Source organism: Rhea pennata, chromosome 2 (assembly GCF_028389875.1).
Source record: "Rhea pennata isolate bPtePen1 chromosome 2, bPtePen1.pri, whole genome shotgun sequence".
In the NCBI taxonomy this organism is placed as follows: domain Eukaryota; kingdom Metazoa; phylum Chordata; class Aves; order Rheiformes; family Rheidae; genus Rhea; species Rhea pennata.
In genome coordinates this window covers 48991694-49013889 of record NC_084664.1, presented here as the reverse complement: position 1 = coordinate 49013889, position 22196 = coordinate 48991694, and the positions used below count along the sequence as shown (strand labels likewise).

At 42.1% G+C, this 22196-nt stretch overlaps 1 protein-coding gene across 1 annotated transcript in view; it reads right to left on the bottom strand.

Moving 5' to 3' along the window:
• The window catches only part of CDCP1 (CUB domain containing protein 1), a 33397-nt gene extending 17104 nt beyond the window's left edge, over nucleotides 1-16293 (bottom strand). The window contains exons 1-2 of the mRNA XM_062568482.1: nucleotides 15928-16293; nucleotides 169-250 (exon numbers count right to left, since the gene is read on the bottom strand). Coding sequence (XP_062424466.1) covers nucleotides 169-250; nucleotides 15928-16293 — 448 coding nt within the window. The remainder of the gene's footprint in view (nucleotides 1-168; nucleotides 251-15927) is intronic.
• Nucleotides 16294-22196: the final 5903 nt, after the last annotated feature.

Below are 22196 nucleotides of genomic sequence, written 5' to 3'. Positions count from 1 at the left end.
AAAACCAACCAAACAAAAAACCTCATCCATTTCTTTCAAATTTCTGTTGTCTGGACATTAGCTTTCAGGCTATCTCCATCACACAACCTGCCTCATGTCTGAAAGCACCTATGAAGCTCTGACTCAGGAAATGTATTCAGCAGTTAAAGCTGAACAACTGCACGCTACCGTAACAGGCCACCGTCAGGTCCAGCCGGGCTCTCTGGGCTAACAGGTCAACCTCAACCATTATCAGACCAGACACGGTGCCCTAGTGATAGCAGAAAAGATCAAGAGCACAAATCAACAGACATGTTTTAAGAGCTGAAACTATTCTGGGTTATTAATGCATCATTAGCTACGACACAGTTTAATTTGCTCTAAGAGGAAGCTTTCCAGTCCTCAAAGAAAGCAAGAGACAAACTAGCAAGGAATATCCCTCTTCACAAAAAAGCTTTGGGAAAGAGTGGGCTGGTGGATAAAGATACACGTGGTCACAGCTTCCTACCCCCAAATCTCTCACAATTCATTCCCTGAAGGCACACATACAAGCAACATCTCCACAGCAGCATAGGTGGTGTCTGGGGCCTGGGAGGAACTTTTTGCCCCTGGGTCCCTCTTCTGCATCCCTGACATGATTTACCCTAGCCTTTAGGCCATCAGTGGAGGCACTGAAAGCCTGAGCAACCTTCACACATTTCAAGCCATCCTCTAATACTACTGAAGCAGGAGCAACTCTCATACTAAGTACTGGAGCCACAGAATAACCTTGTCATACTGAATGGGTAGTGGTTTATCAAAAAAATAGGCCACACTAGACAGTTTTCTTAAAACCTACAAGGTATAAAATGCAAAATAATACCAGCTGGAAATTCAAGAACAGCAGAAAAGTTATTTGCATCAGTCTGATGCTGAGTAAAGATCAAGCCCAGCCTTGAGTAAAGTTTGCATTGAAGGCAGCTGTATCTTCAGACGAAAATCTGAGGACAGGTCAGCCAGTAAGTTTTCTGCCATTTGTTTTCACTGCTCTCTTCCTCCATTCCTCCCAACATTCTTGTTCCTCTGTATGGATGACACAGTCACAGTGTCTATAACACTCAGGATTTTAGTGTTTAAGGAAAAAAATATATAGGAAGATATAGGAATAAGGGTCTCCCAAGTTCTGTTGAAAGAGGCCCAATCCGAGAGGGCTGCATGACACAGCTCTGCCCATATGCCAGGTTGGGGATCCTCTTGCTCACCAACCCCAATAGAGACCCACCATAGAGGATCCAGCCAGGTGGCAACCCTGGGAGAGCTGCTGCAGCCATCCTCCCTGCTACACAGCATGCTAGCAAGGCAGCTGCCAAACGCCTAGCTGCAGGGTGCCTCGAGCTCTGCTGGACCGTGGCACGAGCCTGTAAGCGCCGAAGCATTTGGCCCACTCCTGCCCAGCTGGGACAGGCACTGCTGCTGCTGGAGTCAGAGCCAGGAGCAGGCTGCCCAAGACCCAGAGGCTTTAGGAGGGATCACTTGGTACAGGTTCAGCTTCGAGGCTGAGAGTACGCCTTGATCAGCAGAGCCCTCTCGTGGCAGATGACAGCCCCACTTCTCATCTCAGCAAAACCCACCCACCTCAAAACTTCAGCCCTCATAAATGCAGAAATAAGCTTAAATTATTAGTTATTCAAGTTCCCATTCTCCCGTCCCCCAATTCAAATTTAAAGTCTCCTGATTTTTACAGCAATATCATAGTTGCACAGGGCCCAGCTTTCATTGCACTGTTTTGCAAAAACTTTGAAGATCTATCGATCAGCACAGGTCATCCTTTGCTGCCAGCAAAAAGACTCCACCTCCAGGATTTCAAAGATGAGTTATCACAACCTCACTGCTGGGGAAAGCAGGGCAGGAAAGGGTGGTCTAAGAGATACCTGGTTATTTTCACTTAAGCTTTGTTGGTGTCAAGTTTTTCCCAGACTTCTAGGCTCTTCTATACAATCTTGAAGTCTAGAGACTTAATAAGCCCCCGAAACTGCCTTATTCATTTGCCTCCAAGATCAAAGGCTTTAAAGGAAATTCAGCAAACACTGTGACAAATTTCTACACGTACTTGTAATGAATAGTTTACCCACCTTCCATACCATCAGTAAATACGGTCAGTTAGTAACTTCCTTATACCTTTTAAGTAACAGGACAGTCCTCTGACCTGACAGCTTACATGGGACTCTTTCCTTTTCAGGCAGCTAGCACTGATAAAAAATAACCATCAGCAACACTTGTATTTCTGCTTTAAAAACACTTTCACACAGTTTTTAATCTGAGTTACGTTTTTTCCCAGGAAAAAAGGACACAATACAGGCTCAAAATTACCACAGGGAAGGAAATGGAACAGTTCAGGCAGAAGACAGCTTTGATATGTTGTTAGTTTAACTACAAGCAGGCTTGTACTTCTGAATCTAAACCACAGCCCTGTGGCACAATGGCTGAAACAACAGGTTTAGTCCACTAGCACAGGAGGACTAAGGACCCTTTCCAGGTGATGAGGGATGCAGGTCATCCTGTTCAGCAGCTTCATGGCAGCCACCAGATATACCATTGCCAATCACAATTGGGCATGTCTAGAGAGGAAGATGTCGTTCTCCAGAGAAGGAAAACTACGTTGCTTTCCAAAACCAAGACCTAGGAGAAAGTCTGATGTGCATCAGTCAAATGTTTCCAACAAGAGGATTTTGAAGGAGCATCTTGCAACATCATTCCTTCGCAACACAAGGCCAACATCCCACGTACCACTTCACACTTCAGCTGCGACAGTCACGTACCCGCCTGACATTGTGGGAAGCTGACAGGAAGAGTCAGTGCTACAAGGGACTACTGACAACAGCACAATTGAAGTCCTCACTCAATCCCTTTTTTCCTGCCCCTGAAATTAGAGGAATACAGGACTATACTAGAAAGACACAAAGCACTAAATTATTTCCTCACTTGGGCACAACTCAAGCCTCACTATAGTTAATGGAGAATAAGCCTACTAGATTTACTGGGACACAGGTTATGCTTGCAAACCTCTTTGCAATGGCTTTCATCCTGGGATGTGTGGATACCAGAGAAGGGGAAGATCCATGAATTACTTCTGCAATGTCAATTAAAGCAAACTTATAGGAGTACACACAAGAAAACACAAGGACATTTCTCTCTCTAATGCGATGATGTTCCAAACACAAACCAAACTGTCAAAGGGGTAACTTCTAGGGATGGGAAAAGAAAACAGCAAAGCAAAGCTAGCAGTAAGAGCTGCTCCTCTCGGTTCTTCAAGACAATGCAGTTTTCAGAACAGAAACTGAAACAACTAATTCTAGCCTAGTCTGGGTTGTTCTCCACACCACTGTGGGCTTTTATTTTAATACTCTCAGTACTCAAAAACGTCATAGTTTTCCTGACGTTTGACATCCAGATATGACTTGTTAATAGTTTAACACCAATAATTAGTAGCTACCAAAGATGCTTCTTTATTGCATATTGTAATTGTCATACCCATCTACTGTTTGTAAGTATTACTGAGAAGTCTGTTGGAAGTCATCCTTGGAAGACCTGACTTCAGTTCCCTGTTTTTGTGGGCGCTATTGACGGTTTTGTTGTGGTTGCTGTTTTCAGACTTTGTGATCATGTATCATTTAACATTTATGCAAATAAGATTACATTGGGCAATGACACAAGACAAGACTCCTGAAGTGGTATACGCACACAGAAGAAACTAGCCTAGCTCTCAACTTAGGGATGTTTAAAGGGAAAGGCAAAGATAAGGGCAAAATAAAATAGTGCTGGTTCAAGCTTGCAAGAGGCCAGCCTCAAGCTTCAAGATTCAAGACTGGCTTGAATAGGGTCAACTCAGCACCAGTTTCCAGTCTGGATACGGATGGGGCCACAACCTTGCATCTGCAAAACAGGGACTGCCCAATGATCAGTATCCAAACTCATATTGGGAGATAAGGATGCAGATCACATATCCAGCTAGACTCAAAGCCATCTGCTAGAGACATACACAAGAACAGGTATTAAGCTGCATTACTGCATAAACATCTTGCTTAAATAAAATTCTGCAGACAACCATTTTGGACATAGAAATAAGAGCACAGTGCAATAGTTCCAACAGCATAGTCAGTCACTAGAGATGTGCTAAATTACACTGATCTATCAAATCTCAGTTTCTGTACGAAAATAAAGAATCATACAAAAAGGTACATCCAAGGATCTCAAAGTCATTAAATAACTAAATGACTAAAAAGAAAAAAAAGTACAGCCACACATACATATGCAACACTATAGAGAGACTACTTAAAATTACCTTTAATGCAGTGCTTTTATAAGAACCAGTCAGTCTCTTCATGACTCATACTGATCTGTCTTTGTCTGTGCTTCCCACTGCATGCCTTTCTATTAGGACTACCAGTAACTATACAGATTTCTTGTAAAGGAGGAATTTGGGTGCATCATTAATGCTGCACAGTGATGACAAACAGGATATTCACATGAGCAAAAAGCAGCATTACTGAAGCTGGATTTATTCTCTGTCTACAAAACCATGAAATCGCTGGGCTAGATGTCAGAGGTGACCTCTCCAGTCATGAGCTGGCCTGGATGGAAGTGGTTCACAGGCTAATGTAGACATCTCATACTGATTTTTTTTCCCTCTAGATGATTACAGTTCTGCAACCTTCCTTAACTATTTATTCAACTGTCCTAATCTTAAGCTACATTTTTCCTGCTGCAATTGAAGTTCATTACTGCTCATGCTGGTTTAAGACAGCACCTTCACAACAACTGTCTTGCAACAACATCCCTTTATCATCCAGCAATGCTTCTCCCCATACAAACACACCTTGGCTATCCTCATTTCAACAGGATAACTTTCCAAACCTTTCATCACTTTTATTGCACTGAGAACTCTCCAACTTGATTTAGAAACTGCACAGCATAAAACAAGTGATTACTCTGCAGAGTTTAGGCTAAGTTCTACTGTTGTGGCAACTAAAACTAATCTCCTAGTATTTAAATATATGCATACAGGATTTTTTTTCCATGTATGAGAAGGAGAGGCAATATAAAAGAGTTGAAAGGTAGAGGAGCTGATGGCACCCAGAGAGAGAGAATGTACATTTGGACAAGGAAAGGATTTGGGCAGGACACCAATTTTTATGGTTGTGTTTAGTGCCTTGCTAAACAAATCAGGAGTGAGAACAGAGCCCCAGCCACTGTCCACCTGCATTGGCTAAAGGGCTGCATTTTATAGCAGCCATTTCCAGCATAGGGATCTATGGTAATTGTTTCATGGGACTTCATCAAATGGATTAAAAAGAAACAAACAAAACAAACAAAACAAAACCCAAACAACTCCCAGACCAGAAGGCAGAACGAGTCAAAAATGACAACAAAAAGATGCCAGATGCTAATTTCCCCCCAAATAACGCAGGAAAGTATTAAGTTTTCTTGTTCTGGTTAATCAGTGTTTGTTCCACTTCAGGCATTTTTTTAATAAAACACAGTTGGACTGAGCTGACTCAGATACCATTCACAGAAACCCGAGGGAGCTGGAGGAGACAGGCTACAGCAGAAGACAAGTAGTTGCAATGCTCACTCCGGATATGAAGTATCTAGATTCATATCCCTGTTCTGCCTGAGGGGGATTTGAATCCTCATGTCTCACCTCTCTGGAGAACACCCTAATCCCAGCACCTTACACATCAACACAGGGACAGCACAGAGGCAATTTCTGCATGACATACAGCATTAGGGCTAGAAGCTGGGAGATGAAGTGCTTTAACCATCACCTAAACAACGCAGCAGGGGCCTAGCTCCCACAAAGCCTTAATGTGCATATTCCCTAGTGTGGGAAAGAAAGATGCATCTCGGTAAACTGTCCTGGAAAGCTTACTGCCTCCTGCAGGCTCTCACAAGCTCCAGAGATGTTCTCAGGCAGGTATGCTCTTTATGTGTAGGGAAAGAGCCTCGACATTTACTGCAAATGTCCCTGCAAGACAGAGGGAGGCAGGGCATACAGCTCAGTAATCCAGCGACATTGCTATAAACTACATGATTTCTGTCTCAAGTCACACAAATTCCTGTCCCTGAACAGGACAGCACCAACAGGAAAAGTTCAGAGCAATCTACCTTAAATGCCTTCAGCCTGGTGAGGAAACCTCAAGGCTGTCTCCTACATGATGGAGATCACAGGTCCCAGCTCCCTTATCCCAGATGAGTGTCCTAATGGCCCAGCTAAGAGAAGCACTAACAGTTATACCCAATCATTCATTCATTCCCCCAACATCTTCAACAGAATTCACTGTACATTGACTTAGTTTTGCCAACATCAGGTTATTGCATATTAAGGAGTGTAGGTCTCCCTACTTTGCTGACTTGAACCATTTGACGCCTGCCTTTTTTTGAGTGATTTTAATCTTTGCTGATTTTAATTCTTCAGTTTATCTATAATATACTATTGCCTAAGAATTAGCCACTCCCCCAAATTTCATCTGTGACATCCATCAATGTAATTACTTTTACGTTCTTCAAGCTATTAACAAAGTTAGTCAGGAACCCATACACTGTTTACTTTCTTTTCACATACTAATCAGTGCTGTAAGCAGTAAATGGAGATCACTAGCACAATTACTGGAAAGCTGCAATAACCCTTCCATGAATTACAGCACATCCTCCTTCCTGTAAGCTGCTGAAATCCTGTTAGACTTTTTATAGCAAGGAGATTTTTGGTTTATTTTTAAAATGCAAACCAACTATTCTTTTTTCATTGCTCAATGACTTTTTTCTTTTTTTGCTTGGACCTGTCTTCCATTACCATACTGCTCAAGATATGAGGTTCACATTTTGTGAACCAATTGTTTTCAGAGAATCATTCAGGAAATTTAAGTTTAAAATCTGCAAAGGCTGCTGACAGACAGATGCTGCCAATGACTATTATGCCATGGTGACCATCCCCATCTCAGGAGACAGGGGCTTAGAAGGAACATCTGTTCCTCAGCCACCACAGTACAGTCCTGTAATCACCACCAATAGCCAGAATGATGGCAAACGAATGAGGTGTCACATATCCTAGTGTCATCTGTTCAAGATGGAAAAGGGTGACCAGCAAGAGTGATGTTACAAGCCGTCCCCGCACAGTTCACTGAAGAATGGCCTTCAGTGCCCAAGGCCAACAAATCTACTCACTCAAAAGTTAAGTAACATTCATAAGCCTTTACAAGAATAGAGTCCATTCAGTTCAGAAATAACTTTATTTAAATTTGAGGAACTACTTAAGTTTTTCTTCTTTAACTAACCTTCTGAAAAGCTTCTAGGTAAGATACCCATGTAATTTACATGTAAAAGACAGATTTCAAAAAGTCACTTTTTCCACGAGAAGTGGGGAAAAATACACTTTGGGACTTGGTGAACTTAGCTACAATTATAGAAGGGAGAATATGGACTCTGGCATTCATCTTACATATATGAAGTTTTGCTGCTTCTGTAGAAGTAGGAAGAGGTAGCTCATCAATTTCTATTTGTAAGCTGGCTGCCAACTTGCATACAACATAAGAAACACAGGTTTGTGCCACCTGATGAGAAAACGTCAGATTGGTATGAGGAACACAAATCCTACGCAAGTCACTGCAGGAGCCTCCTTTGATCACGGAGGTGTTTGATTACACTCTTTATTCCTACCTCAGTATAAGGCAACAAGAGGACAGCATCTTGGAGCCCGTCTGTGCAGTTCACCAGTCTTGGCTCTGGTTAACAAATGTGGAAGAGTGCATTTCAAAACCAGTGGTCTCTCCCATGCCAAACATCTTGCCAACAGCTTTTTGTCTCTCACTTCTTAGGAACTCCAGATCATCCATTTTCACTGACTGCAGTTTGCCTGTCTTCGTACGCTAATATCTCAATTCCACCTAAAGATGTAGAACAGCCAGTGAAGACCTGTAAGTGCTGGTGTCTCTCAAAATAAGACCTCTCTGACAGCAAGCGATTGTGCTTACTTTGTTTGCCAAACAATCACAAGGCACAGCTTCAAGCAGGCTGTCTCATGGAACTCCTGAGCTGCCATGGGGAGGCAACTATAGAAGTGTCCAGTGGGACGGACACAAGCAAGACTTTTTCCTCCTCTCTGATGAGAAAGGTTAGAGAAAAAAAAAATGTTGTCCTACAGTTGTGGCTGCTTGGGCATTCAGAAGCAGACAAGATCTTGCTAATATAAATGAAATGCACATGTATAGATCATGGGATGTCTCTTCAACTGGCACTTCCATACGGTTTTCCAGGTGGTTTCCACTAGTACTGTCTACACTGGCCAGGTTTAGTTGCAATCAGGTAAGTCTTGCCTCTGTCACCAACTAATAAAGACACAAGACTGCTCTGATTTTCTAAGTCAGCAATCAATAGTAAACTAATTGCAGCACAATCTATATCTTAGCTTCCTAGTGGCAATAAGCAGATGTTGAACAAAATGAATCTGTACTGCCATACCTCTGTCACATTAGAGGAGAGAAGCCTGCAACTAGAGGGACAAGACCAGGCTCTGTTGGCTGAATCCTGCTGAGACACTATCAAATGCCACCAGCTGACTTAAGGGAATTAGGAATGGTTTGGCTCCAAATTGTGCTAGCAAATCAACCAATGTCACAGTTGATATGCTCTCTGTTCCAGAACTAAGGTTTGATAATGATAGCAGAACAGCCTTGTTGAAACAGCTAACGCTCCAGGAACTGCTGAAATTGCTTTGTTAAAACAACATCTTTAATTTTACCTCCAGCGAGACAAAGGTTGACAAATTCAGACTTGTGGTAGTCACACTTCCTGACTTGACAAGCCACATACTAAAGTCTGTGCCACATACACCTAAAATACAATATATCCAAACAGCCAAGAATTGGCAAGTTCTGGGCATAGGTCACAGGTGCAGAATTGCAATGGGTCCTAACAGCAAGGGGCTTAGACAGGAACTAATCTGCTAAGAACACCAGGCAACATCAGGCTTTTTGGCTGATGTGGCCTTTGCATTAATATAGTCCTACAGCTGGTCCATGCAATGTGTTTGACCTGGGTGAAATTCTTCACCATGCAAAGTTCACATCTGGCTAAACAGCCAAATATTTGCCAGCAGCAGCTTAGGTTGTTGACTTCGGGTCTGCTCTATCAGCAATAGTCTCCCAATACCTCTTCTGAGTCACTTGTACCCCTCTGTCATGAGCCCCCAGACAAACAACAGCACCCACAGTTGGCTGATACTAAGTTTCCCTTTGTCCTTCATCAGTTAGGAAGGACAATGATAACAAATAAGAACATGATAACAGAAACTTAATAAAAGTGAGGGGAGAGGATAGAGAGTTACCCAAGAAAAGCCCAGTTAGATCAAAATTGGCATTCTGTCTTCATTTTCCTGTATCCTCGAGCCAGGCACATACTTTGCTGAAGCTGAACCTTTCTAAGAGTTCCTCAGTGGGGACAGCAGCCTGAAAGTCTCCAAAGGCAGAGTGCAAGCGCTGCCTGGTACACAGTGCGAAGGCCTTGCAGCAGAGGTAGCAAGAAAAGCAATGATGAATTTAGCTCATTTTAACAAACTGTGAAAGCAGTAACCAATAGCTAGATTCCCAAATAACAGCCTGAGCAATAACTCAGTATTACAAACTACATCGCACCAGTCAGAACATGAATGAACACAACTCTACATGTGTTTACTTTTCTCAGATTGCTTCTGTCTATATCACTTCCCAGAAACTGAAGAAAGCCATGTTTTGCTATAAGCAGTTTCAAGAAGCAAATTATGTTTTCCCCACTTGCTCTCACCTTTCAGCATTATTTATAGATAGAGCTATAATTCAAGTCACTAACAAGCCCATATACAATAGAGCCAGTTTATCTGCCAACACGTAGGGGAAACATAGCATCGAGAATATATAGAAGTCTTCCTAACATGACAAAATGCAGCACAGAGCTTGACAGTGATCTCCAGGAATACACACACATTGCTTGTCAGGCAATGGCAGCAGCTTGTTCCCATAGATATAAACAAAGAGCCATAAAATTTATTTAGAATCATTTCAAGGCAGGCCACCTTAAATAGTAAAGAGCACAAGAATAAGAAAATGTGGCCCAAGAGTGAAGAATAAAACTGTAAATAATAATAATAATATCAATAAGGAGAAACTGTGATGAAAGAAGGATAAGAATTATTCATCTATGACCTACACCAATTTGCAAATACACCATCCTGGTTTACTGGCCCAGTAAACAGGCCACTGTTTACTGTTGTCAACTATCTCTTTGGTGTGCTCCTGCGGGAAGTTAACTTTTACTTCATAACTGTAGCAGTCAACGTATATAAAAGCCACAAGTGTCTGACTTTTCTTGTAAAGAATGGCTCCTCATGCTTTTTCTAATATGAACTATTTCTATCACAAACTAAACGCAAATCTGTTCAGGAATTTCCTAAGACTCTGGTCTTAGTAAATGTGAATTCCCAAGTTTTTATTACAAAAAAGTGAGTGTATGTATGTATGTAAAAAATTAAAAACCAAGCAAGCAGCGTGATAAAGGCCATTTCAATAAACTAAGCCCTGTCTTTTGCCTGAATATTGCTGCTATATATTTCAAGAAGCCAGAATGTAGTTTTTCTCCTCTTAACTTGCTTTTCCTCTTCCAGTACTACAGATAAGAGGAATTCATTTAAGTCATTAACAAGTCAGAACACAACTTCTACAGCAGATACCTGCTACCAGGCAAGGGAAAAAACTTTTCCCTTATTTCATAAAGCAAGTCCTGACTTCCGTCTAGAAATTCCTGTTAGACTACAAGGATTTGTGCAAGACAATGAACACAAGACAGAATGAAAATGAGGAGGGCAATCTTCTAGCTGAAGAACTTATTTCCTCCATGTCCACAGTTGATGGCAGTACTATAGACATTAGCTTTGGCAGTCTCTGTGTTCCCACCCCATATCTGCCCTGCCGCCCGTTCGTGCTCATTCATGGTGCCCTTCACCACATGACAGCAAATGCTTCTGTGCCCAGGCAGAGCACTGCACATCACTGACAGAGCAAGCAGCAAAATAAGCCCTTCTGGCTTGCTCCACCTTACTGGAATTATTTTTCAGTTAGGTTAGATTCCCCAGTGCAGCCCACAATGCAGCCATGCAAACACAGGAGCTAGTGAAAAAGCAAGGAAAGAAAGAAGCCACCACTGGGAGCAACTACTCCAGGCACTGTGGCTCCAACAACATCCTCAGTCCCAAAAGACCTGCTGCCAATCAACCACATCACAAGTCAGCCTCAAGTACTGGCCTGCTGCACCACGTTCTTTCCTGGGCCATTTCTTAACCAAACAATTAGTATTTCCAAAAAACTTCAGTGCTTCCAGTTTTGTATATAAGTAACCCATGACCAGAAATATAGTTGTTAAAGAACATGCATTCATACACAACTCCAGAGAGCATTACCTATCGCTGGTGAGGGTACACCAATGATGATTGGTTGCAGTTGCGCTGCTACTGACAGTAAGTTCAATTAAGTGTATTAATACTCAAGTATGTTCATTCTTCCACTACCTCATGTCCCCATCTGGGCTTTTGTGTTACCTCTGCATTCTTTCAAATCTTGTTTTTAAAAAACATATACAAACAAAAAAAAACAGCCAACAAGACTCACTAGTTAAAAACAAACATTCCCTTTCCTCAAAAAATCTGGAATATATATTTCCCAGTGAAAAAATTAAGCTAGAACTAAGACACAAAAAACAGGTAACTTATTATACACACTTCGATTTCTAGACAGAAAACATTAAGCATTCTAGACTGATAGAGGCAAGCAAAAAAAAAAAGTACAACTGAATACTCATGCACATCAATTGTGGTCTTAAAAGGAGAGGTCTTGATCAAGTAAACAAAATAGTGATTCAACATGGAAATAATCCAGCTTCCACTGACTTTTAAAGGAACAAAAACAAGCCTATTATTTATGTTCCATCAGTGCTATGTTAGAACACCAGAAAGAAGCTGATAATAGCTTGCTTTTTGAAAAGAAGCAGCTTTGCATATTAAGATTTACATGCAACTCAGTCAACTGAAAAGAAAACTTAACTGAAAGGTAGATCATGAAACAAAGTGGCACTATCTGATAATTCACTAACAATTACATTTAAAAAAAAATCTAAAAATACATACACAGATTTTCATCACAAAAATTTCATTTTTAGAACAACCTTATGTGTGACAGATTTTATAAAAGCCTAATTAACTTCATTATTAATGCTTTAAAGAGACATAAAGAGATACTAAAAGGTTAGATACGTAATACTTCATCCACACTCCCACACCTATGCACAGCTATACTGCTAAGTACTTTACGTAATTTTTTACCTATAAGTTAACCAATGTTCTAGTTAATGATTTATGCTATGCATATAACATTGCATCAAAAAAAGACAAACTAATTTGACTAGTCGTGTTTGACATACACATGGAAAGGCTCCTACAGGAAAAGACAACACTGTAGTACTCTACGTGTCAGCAGGGGAACAAAGGGAGGAGGGAGGAAAGAAATGATTTCTCTAAGGATGACGGGAAACAGTTCTAAAGAAAGGTACACTAAGATCTTCAGCTGTCCCACTAGTCCCAGAAAAGAGAAACACTCCTCCATAACCACCTTGTGTGTGGTTCTGCACACAGTCTGAATCTACACCTAACCTAACTGAAGGAAGGTCATTGTGATTTGCAGTCAAAACATGGCAACGACAGAGCCAGTACCAAAGATCAACAACAAGTACAAAGGGACTCCTTAAAAATTGTAAATACACAGTGTGTGTGGGTGGGGAGTCTTCCTTAACTTGTAGGATCTTAGGTTTTTCAAAACTTTGCTAAGGGAAATCTGGTTATCGTTCTGGTTGTGCATAATGAGAGTAACTCCCATCATAATCAAGTCTATATCAGATACACAAGATTTTGCTACCACATCTGGGAAGGCACTACTCCCCTCTCTTTCCTTTTTCCATCCCACTTGCACCATACCATCACTGACTCTCAGTGAGAAACCTTTGGTCAATCCGTCTCACTAACTCAGCAGAGGGTGAGCCACTTTTTATTTTGCAGGAGAAAGACACTGGGTGAGTGAATACTAGAGGATCACAGAGCAGCCTGGCATGGGCAAGCTCTAGGGCTTGTGCAGAAAAGGGGGAAGCAGGCAGGAAGCATATGATTATAAAGGAGGGGGGAAGGAGGCAGGAAGAGGGACCTCTGTTGGTGGCAGTCAACCTTTAGGTCTACTAAGGGTGTTTCATACAATTTCACTTTTTGTAGCTTTGTTCTACAGAGCAAATTCATGGTTTGCCCAAGGGTAAGGTCACTGGTTATGAAGAAAGAGAACTGTCTGTCTCTCTCATTTGTTCCCTATTTCCTTTAAATTAAGCTAAGAAAAACCCAGTTCACACAAGAGTTTTGTCTTTGAAGAGGTTTTGCAAAAATAAAAACAGACTAGATGTTCCTCATCTGACTCACACTTACTTCAACTCTCCTGCACACTCCCATTCAATTTTATTTTGCCAAGTTAGTGCCCTTGGCTTTCCAGGGACAGATTCTGCACCCAGAGCTCCCAGTACAACTACACAGCCAATACTCTGCCTACTGTTAGGTCCAGTTAAAAAACTAATGCTGTGGGCTCAATTCACTCCAGCCTTGGAACAGTCTCTTGTGTTTTTGCATAAAGCGGGTGTAAACTTTTTTTTTTTTTTAATGCCAATAGTATGGGTGAATGCATAATTCCAGTTGGGATGTTTGAAATGGAATAGAGAAGAAGCTGGAGTAAATGATGGCAACGAGCAAAAATCAAAGACATTGGCTCAGAAAGAGCTGTACTGCACCTCAAGAGGAAGACCTGTGAAGTTTCATGGGTGCCAGGAAGATTCTTTAAAAAAAAAAAAAAAAAAAAAGATTATGTAGTTTGACTACAAAGTGAGAAAGAATGTGCAAATAGACACTTCAAGGGTGGTTCACATGAAGAATATGATTAATAGGCTGTATATCCTAGCAAAGATCCAGACTCATATAGGAAAAAAGATGCAATTGAGACTTCTTGATTAGCTACCTCAGTGATAAAATATCTTTGGAAACTCTAGCTCTTCTTCTTGCAAAAAACAAATCTCCAGGTTTTTCAAGTTTGTTTTGTTTAAAAACCAAAGACAATTAACCACATCATATTCTTTATGCTTTGAAGGAGCTCAAGAGAAGTAAATAATGGTCATTAATTTGATTCCTACAGGCTATGCAAAAATAAAAATATTTAAAAGTTCCTGAGTAAATAGCTTGAAACTTAAACCTCAAGTGCTGTTGGATTTCACAGTTGACATTTAGACTGCATGTTTAGAATAATGATGGCTTTGAGCCACACACAAACATAACCAGCTCAGTCCAAGGTAACAAATGTTAAAAAGCCATAAATTTCACTTCAAACTCTTTAGCTCGTTCATAATCACCACAAGTAACTTAGCAGTTATTTTGCATACAAAGTCATGCTTCAAGATTCTTTGTCAGGACCAATAGCTAAGAAATGGCCTGTTGAGTTTTGAAGATATACATGAACTTCCCATGCTTCCATTTTTGGCAATGAAGACTTTTGAAATTGAAGAAAATCCCACATGCTGTCCTTGCATATGTAATCTGAACTCCTTCATGTTTGCGGCCAGGACCTAATAAATTTCTTTGTGAGTTGTGTACACAGGATTGCCTCAAACACCGAGGAAGCACAAGAGAAACAGCTTTTCTAGGGAGCAGCACTCTCTCATTGGACTACCTGGGCATACAAGCCTTTCTGATTCCCTGCACATACAATTTATCAATTGGTCTAATAAAAACCATTTTCTCTGCCTACATGCTGAGGCCATCAGCACCACAGTGACACTGCCACCAGAAGCCCAACTCTGAGCACAACCCTGTGAGCTCTTGCCCCTACAAATAAATAATTCTGCCTTCTCTCCTTGTATCCGGGGAGGACAACATTGTAAAGTTACTTGCACAATCAATACTCTAGTAAGGCAAGATGGAAAGATCAAATAAATACCCTTGGTAGTATTTGCGTAACACAAAAAAAAAAAAAAAAAAAAAAGAAAAAAAAAAGAAATTTCCAAAACAAAAGTGTCCAAGAAACCCAGAACAGAAAGAGATGTTTGAGGAATACCTCCTGTTTCTCTCAAAAGGAAAAATCATTTACACTAAAGAAAACTTTTGTTCTGGGAAGCAGGCGAGGATTACTAGGACCTACAAAGCTTTCTGCTTTTACTGCCTTCTAGATGCATAACAGAAAAGACACCTAACGCATGTTCCTTTCTATGGACTATAAATAAAAAAATGAAAGAAATACGTTAGAATTACTGTCTGTAGTGTTTATTTACAGTATTTCAATAGCTTATTTTTAAAATTAGCACAGAACAAAACACGGAGGAAATGCAGATTTAACCATCCTCCACGGAGAAGAGAGGGAAGAGCACCAGAAGCGCGCTGTGGGAAGCAAGGCGGCTCCACCCGAGAGGCTCCCCGCGGCGCCACACGGCCGCACCGCGGCGGGGACACCTTCCCCACAGGTGAAAGGACGCTGCGGGCCTTTAGCTCTTTTCTACCGTAAGGTTTTAACGGGACAAACGCCCCTCACACACACGAAAAGAAAAGAAAAGAGAAAGATTTAACCGACGGGTAGTCTGCGCGAGTGCCTTCCCGCCGAGACCCCAGCAGAGCACCCCCCCCTTCGCGGGGGCCCCGCCTCGAGGCGACCGTTAGGGGCTCGCGACCGTTAGGGGCTCGCGACCGTTAGGGGCTCGCGACCGTTAGGGGCTCGCGCGGCGCCCCCTCACCGCGAGGGACCCGCTCGCCGGCGCAGCGCCCCCTCCTCTGTCTTCTCTTCCCTTCCCTTCCCTTCCTTTCCCCTCCCAGCCCAGCCCTACCTTCCCGCCAGAGGAGCTGCGCCGAAGCTGAGAGAAGCGCAGCGGCGACCAGCAGCGCCCGGCCTGCCGCCATCTCGCCGCATGGGCCCAGCGCCGAGGAGGGCGCGGGCGCGGGCTCCTCTCAGCACCGCCGCTGCTTCCTGCTCCACCTCGCACCTGGCCGGGAGGAGGAGAGGGGCGGGCCGGCGCTGCCCGGCGCAGGTGAGGCTCCTCCTCCTCCTCCTCGCGGCTGAGGGAGCGTTTAGGCTCCAGAGGCGTTAGCGGGTGAGCCCGAAATTCCCTGGAAGTGAAGGCATCCCCAGCCCTCTCTCCCCTCCCCCCGCGTATCCTTTTCGGGTAATCTGGTGTCTTTCGAGACTCGCACATGAAGTGTCAAATGGACCTGAAAAACTTTCAGGAAAAAAAGCTCTCGTGAGGATTTCTTGGCACCTCAAAGCATCGCGAAGTCCGACGTGTGTCGACTTTGCGCGGACCGGGGTATTTCTCCGACGTTTTCCTCACAAAATCACTGCTGCTTGTGAAGTCCAGGTTGGTAGGGGAGTGGGTGTATTCAGCAAGGTACCCCCTTGAGTCGGTGTTAATAAGTCAAGAGGAGAGACAGTGCACCTATGGATAATTTCTAACACTATAACTAATACTTTTCTATACCCAAGTGTAATATTATTAATATCTACCTTTTGTTCAGTGCCCGATCTCTTACTAATGTTGGGTAAATACACCTTGCTTACTAAAGCATCCCTTAGTTTCAGCTGAAACTGTCCTTTCTTATCTGACATTTCTGCAGTAACATATAGGTGCTATTTCAAGCCACCACATTTCACACGGAGGCTGAGTCCTTCCGATGAGCAGCTGTTTGTATTCTGCTTGTTAAATGTTTGAGGATTTAAAAATTAAATTTTCTATGCAGAAACTAGTACATCCTGAGATAGTCAGGAATAGCTGTTTGCTTAGTGAGTAAAAAATACCTTACTACTTTTAGCTCTAATGGCTGAACAGTTCATCTTCTAAATAATTTCATGCAATTGCAGCAAGCAGCTACTTTCATTTGTATTGGCCCACAATGGCACGTCATTATTATGAAAACATACATATCCATTCATGTTCAAAGAAGGAGAAAAATGAAAACAGTGTCAAAAATTCAAGAACTTTTACAGGTTTAAGACATAGCTTTAGAAAATTCTGAATGCCCTTTATTCTTACCGGTTTCAGCTGGCAGTAACAACACTTAGCTCTTTCCGGAAATTTTCACGCCTCTCTTATAAATTAGGCATATGTTGTAGAGTTTAGATATTGCCTATATCTAATCCCATCATTTTTTTGATGCTTTTTCTGACATGGTCTGATACTTCATTGGGAGAGAAAAGTTATTCATCTGTACAGTGAGGCAATTTACTCAGTTCATCTTAATGAATGATATACAACTAAAAGAAGAAGCTTAGAGCAAAAAAAAATTTAGTCACTAGAGATGGACATTGTTAATAAGAAAGTAATTGACTGGTTGGTTATATGCGTTGAAATGACTGGATAGGAGTGTTCGCAACCATATGAGAAGGAACAAAGTAATGTCTTAGATCAGTTCTAATGCTACTTCACTGATATAAGAAAAGAAGAAAGCACTATGCTTTTAATTTTCTATGAAGCAGAACAAGTATTACTGGTTGCAGAAAAAAAGAAGACTTTTGGCTAAGTGACAAATTTTAGCTTATGTTTGTTGTGCTTTTCATATTTGAAATCTTCAGAAAGGCCAGTACTTTCCTACTGAAGTTAATTCCTCTTCAATTTGTCAGCTTTATGTTATTGCACAGTTTCTTTTTTTCTTTTTCTTTTTTTTCCCCAAATCAAAACCCAAACCATGGTAGACTTCTTGAAATGGATGTTGTGTTTTTACATTCAGTATAATTCTTAACACTCTTCTATCATTTGTAATTTTAACATAGGAACATAGAACTGGAAGTCACATTCAATCTGGCTGTTCTTACATTCTCTCAGTCATCTTCTCTGGTCTCCTGCATTTACAAGTAAGCTTGTCATATCATTCCCTTTGTATGCTCTATAAACATTAGGTAATCAGTCTTATGACATCTCTGTGAAACAGGTAAATTCCTTCTGATTTAGAAATGGTAGACTGAGGTATAAACAGCTCTTATGATTTTCCCAGGGTGACAAGAGAGTGAGTTCTACTCTGTAGGGTTGAGGGGGCTGAATAGTGATAGCTAGACTGGCTTGTTAGGAGAGTGCCTTCCAAACAGATTTGCACATCTACTGTCTCATGAGCAGTATAGATAGCTGGATTAAGATGCATAGAATATTTAACATGGGAAAACATGCAGAAATAACCGCTCCAAATAAAATTTAAAAAATGACTCTCTGTAGACATAACTCTGAAAGAAAAAAACATATTTTGCATTGACTTTGCTAAAACACGTTCAGATAATGCGCTTCCTTATAGCGGTCACAACCCTGTTTGCTGCAGATGAAAAAAGAGTTAATCTCTATCAGTACCTATGGCTAGAAATACCAGTACTCTACAGTGCAGTTCTGGGAGACCAGCAACTTTAAAGTTAACAAACTCTTCTAAGTATCTACCACAAAAAGTCCTGACCTCAGAATACAGCACAGATGATGGAAGTATATCATTCTCTGTAATGATGCTCCAGCATCCAGAAAGTGGTAAAGAGTGCTCAGAAGGCAAATTCTACTAATTAGGCACCCTCTTAAAATAAAATTTTTCTCTGTCTGACAGCAAAGAGTAAGGACCAAAGGTAAAGAATTGTCACTCTAGTTACATGAGTTGATCTGATAAGCCCAGCAACAACTTACTCAGCATTGATATCACTTAAATCACTTCAACTTTGCTTTTATAGTGAAATAAGAAAAAAAACGGAGAGGGGAAGTAAAAGACCCTCTTCCTTTCGTAGATCATTTTACCAAATTTTCCTTTGAAATAGCTATTGACTTCTGCTTAAGAGTATTTTCTTGAGAAGAAAAACTTTCTTTTGATGCTGTGAATTTGTCCACATGTCCATTTTGGCTGATGGCAACTGATGAATGATTCCCTAATTCAGTCTTCTAATTGAAGACATTTTTTTTCTTAATTGGCACTGTCTTTATTCTTTGTGCTTAAGAGTTCTGTTTTTCCCTCTTTTTTCGTTATGCTCATATATTGATGCTGATGGGAAGGATCCTGATTTAGTCATAATGTGGAGTAAAACCATTTTTCCATTGGCTTAATGCACAGTGCCCTAGTATAGTTGGGAAGAGTGTGGAAAACCAGAGAGCTTAATCATCATGTTAATCATTGTTAACATTTTTTGTCATTTTTGTACTATTCTTCTTCCACAAAACTTAAAGTGCTTTGTTGAAGCAGTTTCCAATGGGCCATATATTGTTGTTCAGTAGTGACCTTTACTAACCTGATGACCACTGTACTGTTAATACACTTCCAAGAAAGAACTAGGATTAATCCTCTTGTAAATGTAAATTTAGCAAGGGAAGACAAGGAAGAGGTAAATATTGGGATAAAATGAAAAAAAAATTGTGAGTGGGTTAGTCAAAAACATTTCTCTCTGCATATAGGAATCAAAACCTTTGCCTGGAAATACTCTGTTAATTATACAGAACAAGTTACAAGAAAACACTGAAAAGCTAGAAATGAAAGTACTTGACTTATAAAGCAGAATATTTTTGAGGGGCACATCTCCCACTTCAGCTTCGTTATCTCCACACTCAGTGTGTGTAACATGACTAAATGAACAAATCAAAGAATGAGCCAGCTCTGTTCCTACCAATAAAGTTGCTAATGAGACAGTCCATTCTCTATTCTTTTCTTCTATAATGAAATTGTTAAAGTAATAACCATATACAGCACATAGGCACAGACCCACACAGTCACCCTATGGAAAATTCTGCTGAGAAAATATTCCGATATCCTCACACTGAGAAAGATGCAATTTAAATATACGGATGAGAGGAAGTTCACTTGAGTGATTTTGCTCTGACTCTAAACAACAAAACAAAACTAGCATATTCTGAAATGATGGGATGTATGCTTAATGCAACTGTCTGTGAGGCCAGTGGTGGAAAGCCAATGTAGCCTCAAAGAGAAGAATCAAGATGCAGTTCATTGTGCTTGAAACACAACTGCTGTATAAGATGACATTTGTATAAAACAAACCAGCTTTCAGCCAGCTGTGTAGCCCTGATACAACTGTCCAAAGAGCCTTGGACTAGTAGCCTACACTTCTGAAAAGGTGGATACTCACTGAGTATTTTAGCAGAATTTCTGAATATTCTATTTACTCTATTATTGAAAAAGATTGGATTGAGCAGCTGTTTTATGACAACATTACTAGTACTAAATTATGCATAAAGACCATACTTAATATGGACAACTCTCTCATGCCAACAGTGAGAGACAACTTTGCTCTGAGATGGTGGAGTTCAGGATCCTTCTGGAAAGAAGTAAGGCAAAAAGTAGGATTGCAACCCTGGACTTCAGGAGACTGGACTTTGGCCTTTTCAGAGACCTACTTGGAGGAATTTCATGAGTTAAGGCCCTAGAAGGAAGAGGGGTCTAGGAGAGCTGGTTAGTATTCAAACATCACCCTCCAAGCTCAAGAGCAGTGCATCCCTATGAGTAAGAAGCGCAGCAAAGGGGGCAGGAGACCTGAATGGGTGAGCAAGGAGCTCTTGGCCAAATTCAGACAGAAGAAGAAAATACACAGAATGTGGAGGAGGAGACAGGCTACTTGGGAGAGTTATAGGAATGCAGTCAGAGTATGTAGAGATGCAGTGAGGAAGGCTAAGGCCCAGCTGGAGTTGAGTCTGACAAGGGATATCAAGGACAACAGGAAGGGCTTCAAACATATCAGCAGCAAGAGGAGGATTTGGGAAAATGTGGGCCCACTACTGAATGGGGCAGGGGCCCTGGTGACAAGGAATGCAGAGAAGGCAGAGTTACTGAATGCCTTCTTTGCTTCAGTCTTCACTGCTAAGGGGCAGCCCTCATGAATCCTGCAGCCTGGACGTGAGGAAGAAAGTCTGGAGAAAGGAAGACTTTCCTTTGGTTGAGGAGGATAGGATTAGAGACCTTCTGGGCAAACTTGACATCCACAAATCTATGGGCCCGGATGGGATGCACCCACGGGTACTGAGGGAGCTGACGGATGTTGTTGCCAGGTCGCTCTCCATCATCTTTGAAAGGTCCTGGAGAACTGGAGAGGTGCCTGAGGACTGGAAGAAAGCCAATGTCACTCCAGTCTTCAAGAAGGGCAAGAAGGAGGACCCAGGCAACTATAGGCCAGTCAGCCTCACCTCCATCCCTGGAAAGGTGATGGAACAGCTCATTCTGGATGTCATCTCTAAGCATGTGGAGGAAAAGAAGGTGATCAGGAGTAGCCAGCGTGGATTCACCAAGGGGAAAATCCTGCTTCACCAATCTGACAGCTTTCTCTGATGGAATGCCTGCCTGGGTAGATGAGGGAAGTGCAGTGGACGTTGCGTACCTTGACTTCAGCAAGGCTTTGGACACTGTCTCTCATAACATCCTCCTACATACGCTGAGGAAGTGTGGGTTAGATGAGTGGACTGTGAGGTGGATTGAGAACTGACTGAAAGGCAGAGCTCAGAGGGTTGTCATCAGTGGTGTGGAGTCTGGTTGGAGGTGTGTGGCTAGTGGAGTCCCGCAGGGCTCAGTACTGGGTCCCATCCTGTTCAACTTCTTCATCAATGACCTGGATGAAGGGACAGAGTGCCTCCTCAGCAAGTTTGCTGATGATACCAAGCTGGGAGGAGTGGCTGACACACCTGAGGGCTGTGCTGCCCTTCAGAGAGACCTGGCCAGGCTGGAGAGTTGGGCAGAGAGGAACCTCATGAGGTTCAACAAGGGTAAGTGCAGAGTCCTGCACCTAGGGCAAAATAACCCTAGGCACCAGTACAGGCCACAGGCTGACCTGCTGGAGAGCAGCTCTGCACAGAAGGAGCTGGGAGTGCTGGTGGATGACAGATTGACCATGAGCCAGCAATATGCCCTTGTGGCCAAGAAGGCCAATGGTCTCCTGGGGTGCATTAGGAAGAGTGTTGCCAGCAGGTGGAGGGAGGTGATCCTGCCCCTCTCCTCAGCCCTCGTGAGGCCTCATCTTGAGTACTGCGTCCAGTACTGGGCTCCCCAGGACAAGAGAGACATGGAGCTACTGGAGAGAGTCCGGTGTAGGGCTACAAAGATGATCAGAGGGCTGGAGCATCTGTCCTCTGAGGAACGGCTGCGAGAG